Below are 7,394 nucleotides of genomic sequence, written 5' to 3' on the forward strand. Positions count from 1 at the left end.
AAAAGGGTCAATATTTCCGTCTGAGATGTAGTGGAGTAAATAGTGCGCATTAACATACAGTACTTGAGTAAATGTACTTCGTTACTCCCCCTCATTGGACACAGATGCTTTACACTCTGATTCAATCAGATTTGATGTCTTACACCTCGTACTCCATGTTTCTCGGCGGCTGCAGAGCGAAGACGAGGCAGAGGAGCGTCTTCTTCATCCTCCGTCACGTGACCTCGGCCAGCGTCACCTGCTGTCAGAGCTCCTAAAGATGGCGACGACAAGGACGCTGCATCTACGCCGCATCTCTGCCCGTGCGGCCGTTTTTCTCGGTCTGTTGAGCGTGTTGACGACGGGAAGCTGCGATGAGCAGGTCCCACTTCTTCTGTGGAGCAGCGAAGGGTAAGAACTGCGGAGTTTTCTGCGCTTTTCCTCCTCACAGAGGAGCCTTCGCGGTTAACGGCGTTTGACGCTCTTATTCCCCGTTAGCTAACGGTTAGCTGAGCCTTAGCTGATGCTATCAGGATGTTTGCTAGCATCGACACTTCTCCGCAGAATATGAATAAAATGTAGATTAGACTGTGGTTCACTGGGGAGATTTGCTCATTAATACCAAAGGAAGCGTAACATGAGAATCTCCTGGAGTCCTGATGGACGTCAGGTGCGGTGTCACCTGTCGTCAGCTCTGCCTCGGAGTACTGAGTACATTTACTCGAGTACTGTAACGTGGTTGAAGTATAATTTTAATGTCTCATCTCGTGTTTTTTGTTGCAGTTTGTGCTGCATCTTCATGCTTTTACTCCACCTCAGAGGGAAATACTGCGCTTTTTAAACAAGTGTGTTTATTAATTTACAGGTTGAATAATCACGAAACAATACAGGTGCAATACAGAACAATCACAGTCAGGCTCATCTACGATAAAGGACATCACAGAGCTATAAGATGTATTATTCTGCGCAGTGCAGAACATACACTGTCCTTTACCTGCTTAGAGAAAAGCCTTCCAAATTAAACAAAGTGGGAACAAACAGACGTATAGTTAATACATGGCAATTCCATTTGTTGTAGGTTTACATACAGGGGGAGCATGCCTCCAATGCTTTCCTCCCCTCTAAGAACACCATAAAAGATCTCCACATACTGTCAGAGATGGGGTATTTACCCTTTAATGTGAAGGTGAGTTTTTCCAGTGTCAGAGAATCTGTTAGTCCTGTAAGCCAGATATTAATACTTGGTTTGGTCGTGGATTTCCAGGATTTGGCTTTACTGTAGTGTGTCTGTCCCGGCTGTCGTCCGGCTGTGGATTAGGAAAACCAGGTGTGGAAACACTACATGTCTCTTTTATTCAGCAGTATGTGGAATATTTCCCAGATTCCAGATGGACAGAACAGCTGTATGTCTTGTTACATACGTACAGTTACAGAAAATCTGGTGTTTGCCGCTGTCACTTCAATGAAATATGACCCCCCAACCTTTGCCATGTCCACTTGTCGTCATAGGACAAATGTGTCCACTTTCTGTGTCATTGAATCAGTGGTGGGACACGTAACATTTACTCGAGTACTGTACTCAAGTATGATTTCAAGGTATCTGCCATCTGTGTGTTTCCATCTTCTGCTCTGCTGGTTTTACTCCAACACATCGGAGGGAAATATTACTTTTACTGAAGACACATGATCTCGTCATAGACTGTGATGCACTGGTGCAGATTAAAGTGAAGCAGAATAATATTTTAAGTACAAAATATAGCTCAACTTTGAACAGCTACAACATTAAAATGCTTCTCACACATGTCTGGAGCACAGTGGTCGTTCTCTCTGCTGCTGAATGCTTTACAGTGTAAAATAAAGCTGTTAACACTTTGTACTCTAAGCTACTGGAGGGGTGTCCTGTACATGAACTGTAGGGTTTTACACTCCTCTATGGGTGCTTTTACTTCAGTATATGATCTGAACACCCTCCTCCACCAGGATCTCCCTCCCACGTCAGTCTCCTCCTGCGGCGGGTCACATCGTGGAGCAGCAGCAGCTGGCCTCGTACCTGGAGAAAGCTCTGAACGCGGGCCCGAAAAATGTCCTGCTGTTCCTGCAGGACAAGGTACATGTACACACATTTAAAGACTGCAGGATTTACGTCCGGACGCAGGCTTTATACATTCTTTGACAGTCTCGATTGAAACGCTGCCTGTGTGTGATCTCAGCATCAGACCTGCAACAACCGATTAGCCCCGTTATTGTTCAATCTGCTGATTATTTTCTCAACTTACCAACTTGTCAATCCTCTAAAAATGTATTTTATGTCCATCTATTGATGCAACAGAGAGTTTTCTAGTTTTTCGTGTGCATTTTTGGTGGAATTGTTATTTACTTATTGCTTATTTGAGAGCACCTTTCCTTGCCTCCACCCAGATGAGCATCGAGGACTTCACCATGTATGGAGGCGCTTTTGGAAACAAGCAGGACAGTGTTTTCCCCAACCTCGAGGTGAGAGGATGTTGACTGGGTGGCAGTCGACAGGCTGACACCATTCAGCTACCAGTGCTGATGTACTCGTCACCTGTGTTCGTCATGTTGATGATGTCGTAGGTCACTCATGTTCATGTCACTGACAGATGTTTTGTCCCTCACGTCTCACAGGGGGCTCTGATGTCCTCGTCCTCTCCTTTGGTGTTACCTGCCGTGTCCTGGCCTGCCTCCAATGCAGTGATTGGCCAGCTGCAGGACCAGTTAGACACCTCCCCTCTGTACATGGATCCTGAGACACTAAGTCAGCTGAGACTGAACGCCTCCTCGCCCGCCCTGCTGGTGTTCAGGCTGCCGTACGGCATCGGGTAGGAGCTGTGGAGACACGCTGAGACAGAGATGATTTCAGCTGAGCGCTGACTGTGACACCAGTCGTGAGCTTTAATAGTCCAACAGGCTCCGTTGGTCAGACAAAACAAGAGAACTGATGGGCTTTAATGGCTCCAGGAAGTTGTTTGGGCCATTTTTTGCTGACATTTTACAGACTGAACTATTGATCATTCAATTGAGGAATTATGTCTTACGTTCAGAATGCCGCAGAGACACCAGAGGTACAATACCTGTAAATCACCAACGGGGCTTAATTCTATTGTTTGTGTGATTTGTCACGTTCTGTATGGAGCAGAGCCACATGGCCGTGTCTGTCCCTGGATGTTACAGCTTAGGTTGTGAAGTCTTGCACCTCATTCGTTCAGGATTAACAGTACAGGTGAATAAAAAGTTCACTGTGCTCCTCCATCATTTATCTCATCGCTCCTGACGCCGTGTTAACCATCAGGCAGCCAAAGGATGGTCTGTAATAGACATGGACGTTCAGCAGGAGAAAGGAGATCATATTTTGTAAACTTGTAAGGGTGCCAAGATTTTAATTTGCCAAAAACAGATGTGGGTTAAAAAAAAACAGCTTAAAAGAGGATAGCAGTGACTCGCTGTAGCTGACATCACAACAGCACATTTCATGACCTCTCACAGGGTTAGCATGTTAGCATGATCAGGTTAGCCAAAATGTTGTTGATTTCCTCCAAAAAGTAAAATTTCACACTGAGCTGATTTTACAGAAATAAAACAGTCATTAACTTACAGTCATTACTCAGTACAACGTAGTGACGTTTGTCCTCAGTGTTAAACTCATCCTGAGGGGCAGCGGGGGCCACAGTGTGGCGCCCATGGACCGACTCCAGCGCTGAGACTGACTGACAGGACAGTTATCCTAAGATGTTTGTGTTGATGGTGGAAACCCAACGAGCGTGATTTTAATTCTAATAATTTCTCTCTTCCAGGGCTGATCTGATGTCTGCGAAAGAGATTCTCAGTGGAAACGGTGAGTCTGTCTTACGACCGTCTGATGATAGTTTGCTGTGTGATGCTGTGTTAACGCATCAACGTGCTGTTTTCAGATGAGGTGATCGGTCAGGTGTTGAGCACCATGAAGGCCCAGTCTGTCCCGTACACAGCCGTTTACACAGCCCTGCGGCCCTCCAGGGTGAGCCCATGTGTCTTCATTGAAAGTGTGTCTCTGTTGTTCTGCAGCAGTTTAATTCATGTCTCCCGTCCGTCTCTCTGCAGGAGGCTGCGTCTCTCTCTATGGAAGCAGGCCTGGGTGGAGGACGCTCTCTCCTGCAGTCCAGAGGTGGATACAAGGAGAGAGAGCGGGAAAGGGAGAGGCAGCGTAGGATCAAGGAGAAGGCTGGGATCTACAGTCCAGTGGAGTTTAAGGTGGAGTGACTCGGTTGCAGATGTCATGTTTGCTTGTTATTACCAATAATCCATAATCCCACGAAAAGACCAAAACCAGCAGTGAATGCTAACTGCTAACGGCTAACAGTTCTGTGTATCACAGCCTGATAGATCTTCTTTTGAGCCACAGAGCTCCATTAAATCAGTGAGCCTCACACGTGTTCCCCCATCACCATGAACACACACACACACTACAGCACCAAATGTGGATTCATCCGCTGCTGAAAATAGTCCCAGCATATGCTGTGTGTCCTCCAGTTTGTTTGATAAAAGCTACAGCGAGCAGCTGTTTGTGGAAATGACTGGAAACTACATCCTGCACATCTCTTCCTGCAGGAGGGCGAAGACACCTGCATCCTCCTGTGGGCAAAGAGCCTGTCAGTGAGCATCCTGCGGAGCGGTCGCTGGGAAGTCCAAGACCTGACCCCGTCCACCTTCGGTGTCACCCCGAGCCTCCACGGCTCGAGCTGCAACAAAGCCAAATCCAGGTAGGAGCTTCTTGATTATATACAAAATGACCCAGAAGACTCCAGCAGGCTCATATGAAGCTCCTGACTGTAAAATCTGCATCACCTTAGCGCTACAGCCACCAATTACTTTCATTATTGATTAATCTACCAGTTATTTTCTTAATTGATTGGTCCAAAAAAACAGAACATAGTGAAATAACGTTTGTCACCGCGGGTCCAAGGCGACGTCTTCAAATGTCAAAACTGAGTTTGAGTATTCAGATATTCAAACTGAGGACACCAGCAGGTATTCAGACTGTTGGAACCAGAACAGAAGCTGCAGCCAGTCAGCTGCTGAACTGAACGACTCACATGATCGTTACTGATTATTAAAACAGCTGCAGATTGTCTGTTGATTAAATGCTTCGGCTGTTCTTGTTTCCTTCTTCTCCTCGTCTGTCACTCTCTTCTCCTCTGAGATTTTTCGATGCGTAGAAGTGTCAGAAGCGCGGTCGTGGCCACACGATTACATCGTCGCGTCCATTCATTGCATCAGATGTGCTTCAGAACTGATGATGTGCAGTCTGACGCACTTTATTAGATCCTTTTCACACAGTGTGACATGCAGTAAGAGTGTTATCATCTCGCAGCCTTAAGACAGCAACGATGCAGTAAAGACATGAATTCACATTTATTTGAAGACCAGAGCTGCTCTCATCGTTCATCAGGCAGCTTTTAAATTCCCTCTTTCCTCCTTTCTCTCATTTCATTTTTGCAGGTTGGTTCTTAATTATGAGAAAGTCCTCGGTCACAACAGCTTCAAACTGATGTGAGTCTGCACACACACACACACACACACTCTGTACCCCCCTCCTGTAACCGTCATAACCTCGCTGAACGCTCCTCGTCTGTGTGTCCAGCTTCGCTATGAGCCAGCGTCACTACAGGGTGTCTGCACGCCGCTGGTTCACTCTGGACAGCGTGGAGCTGGAGTACGACGAGATCACGGCCACGTTCAACGGCAGCAGGAACATTTACGCCCCCGCCGAGTACTCGTACCGCTGCGAGTCCGTCACCAGCTTCCGTTGGCCCCTGCTCATCCCGCGCTCATCTCGAGATCCGGCCAATCAGTGGAGGGTCTCTTTTGAAGACTTTCAGGTAAAAGAGTGATTTTTTTTTCCCTTCCTAATATAATCTCATAATTAGGTTTTTCAGAGGGTGACACTGTGGCCCCCCCACCCCACAGATCCAGGGCTTTAACGTGAGCGGCAGCGAGTTCTCGTACGCCAGTGACTGCGCGGGGTTCTTCTCTCCTGGGATCTGGATGGGTCTGATGACGAGTCTTCTCATGGTCCTCGTGCTCACCTACGGCCTGCACATGATCATGCAGCTCCACACGATGGACCGCTTCGATGACCCCAAGGGCCCGGCTATCTCTGTGCCCCAAACAGAGTGACGAGTCAGTTCACCCCATTTCTGTCCCTCAAATGCTTCCACCCCCAGCCTTTACATTCCACCCTGTTCATCTGTAGTTGGGCATTACACAGACTAATTAGTGGTGTTGTCACTGCATCCTGAGACTGAACAATCTAGTTTTCAGGTAGTTTGTGCCTCTTATGTATTAGCATTACATCCATTACCCAGAGAAACCCCCCCGCAAGGTGGTTTAACAACACTTCAGCTGTTCTGAAGCTGTTTCCAGAAGTCTCAAACCTAAAATATTTGTCTGCTGCATGAAGAGATTTTCAGTTCAATTTCAGTTCCACGGATGGTCGGATAACGGTCGGGAAAATCCTGATTTTTAGAAATTGCATCATATTTTGGAAATTTCCACAATGTTTTACAATTGAATCTGTTTTTAATGTCAGCTTCGATGATTCTGTCCATGTTCAGAATCACAGGGCCCCCTCAGGAGATGGTAGAGACCAAAAACAGAGCTAAAAGTCAATATTTGACATGCAAAAAAAAGTTATTGCAGGCTTAGTTTATACAGGAAGTTAGATTCTCTACACATTTTGTGTGCAAGTATTTTATTTATTATGATTGTTAAAGGTTGTCTTCTTTAAAGGTAAAGTTGCAGCATTTTATTTAGTACTTTTTACATGCAGTTACATGTTGAACCTGTCCACGTGTGGAGTTGGCCCTGGTCGCTCTGCTGGGTTTTGCATTGTTAAATCAGGCTCAGAGATGCTGATACATCAGAGGTACAAACATGGGCTAGTTTTCTGGCTGCTGTGGATAAATGCCCCCCATGAAAGGGATAACTGTACATGAAGGGACAAAAAAAATGAATTATAAAATAGTATTTATTGGTGAAGGTGATTGTGTGTGTTTACAGTCGTGTTGTGAGTAGACAGTTGAACTGTAGTTGTTGAATGGAGGGACGACAGACGAATCACGTCCACTGTTCTGTTAACTCCAGTATTCTTCATCAGTGAGCAAAGGGACGACGTTTCTGAAAATCTTAACTGAAAACGTGAAAACATCACAAACAACCAGACACGTCTGACTTGATGCTGTTTATTGTGAATGATCCTCGCGGTTCGTCTGTTTTGAACAATATTCCTTTCCTCTCATCATTAACTTGAAAACTGTATTTATTGCACAGAAACACTTAATGTGAACCTTTTGTTTAATTTATTTTGTTTTGATGATTCGTAATTATCAATGATGTCGTGCTGCTGATGTGACCCCAAT

The 7,394-nt window shown here is 45.8% G+C and overlaps 1 protein-coding gene across 1 annotated transcript in view; it reads left to right on the forward strand.

Moving 5' to 3' along the window:
• Positions 1-259: 259 nt before the first annotated feature.
• Positions 260-7,394, forward strand: part of atp6ap1a (ATPase H+ transporting accessory protein 1a) — a 7,146-nt gene continuing 11 nt past the window's right edge. Inside the window, exons 1-11 of the mRNA XM_041944993.1 lie at positions 260-390; positions 1,960-2,086; positions 2,398-2,472; positions 2,626-2,819; positions 3,792-3,832; positions 3,909-3,994; positions 4,078-4,227; positions 4,585-4,736; positions 5,476-5,526; positions 5,618-5,855; positions 5,944-7,394. The exon at positions 5,944-7,394 is cut by the window's right edge and continues 11 nt beyond it. Coding sequence (XP_041800927.1) covers positions 260-390; positions 1,960-2,086; positions 2,398-2,472; positions 2,626-2,819; positions 3,792-3,832; positions 3,909-3,994; positions 4,078-4,227; positions 4,585-4,736; positions 5,476-5,526; positions 5,618-5,855; positions 5,944-6,153 — 1,455 coding nt within the window. The 3' untranslated portion in view covers positions 6,154-7,394. The remainder of the gene's footprint in view (positions 391-1,959; positions 2,087-2,397; positions 2,473-2,625; positions 2,820-3,791; positions 3,833-3,908; positions 3,995-4,077; positions 4,228-4,584; positions 4,737-5,475; positions 5,527-5,617; positions 5,856-5,943) is intronic.

The sequence above is a fragment of the Chelmon rostratus genome, chromosome 10 (genome assembly GCF_017976325.1).
Source record: "Chelmon rostratus isolate fCheRos1 chromosome 10, fCheRos1.pri, whole genome shotgun sequence".
In the NCBI taxonomy this organism is placed as follows: domain Eukaryota; kingdom Metazoa; phylum Chordata; class Actinopteri; order Chaetodontiformes; family Chaetodontidae; genus Chelmon; species Chelmon rostratus.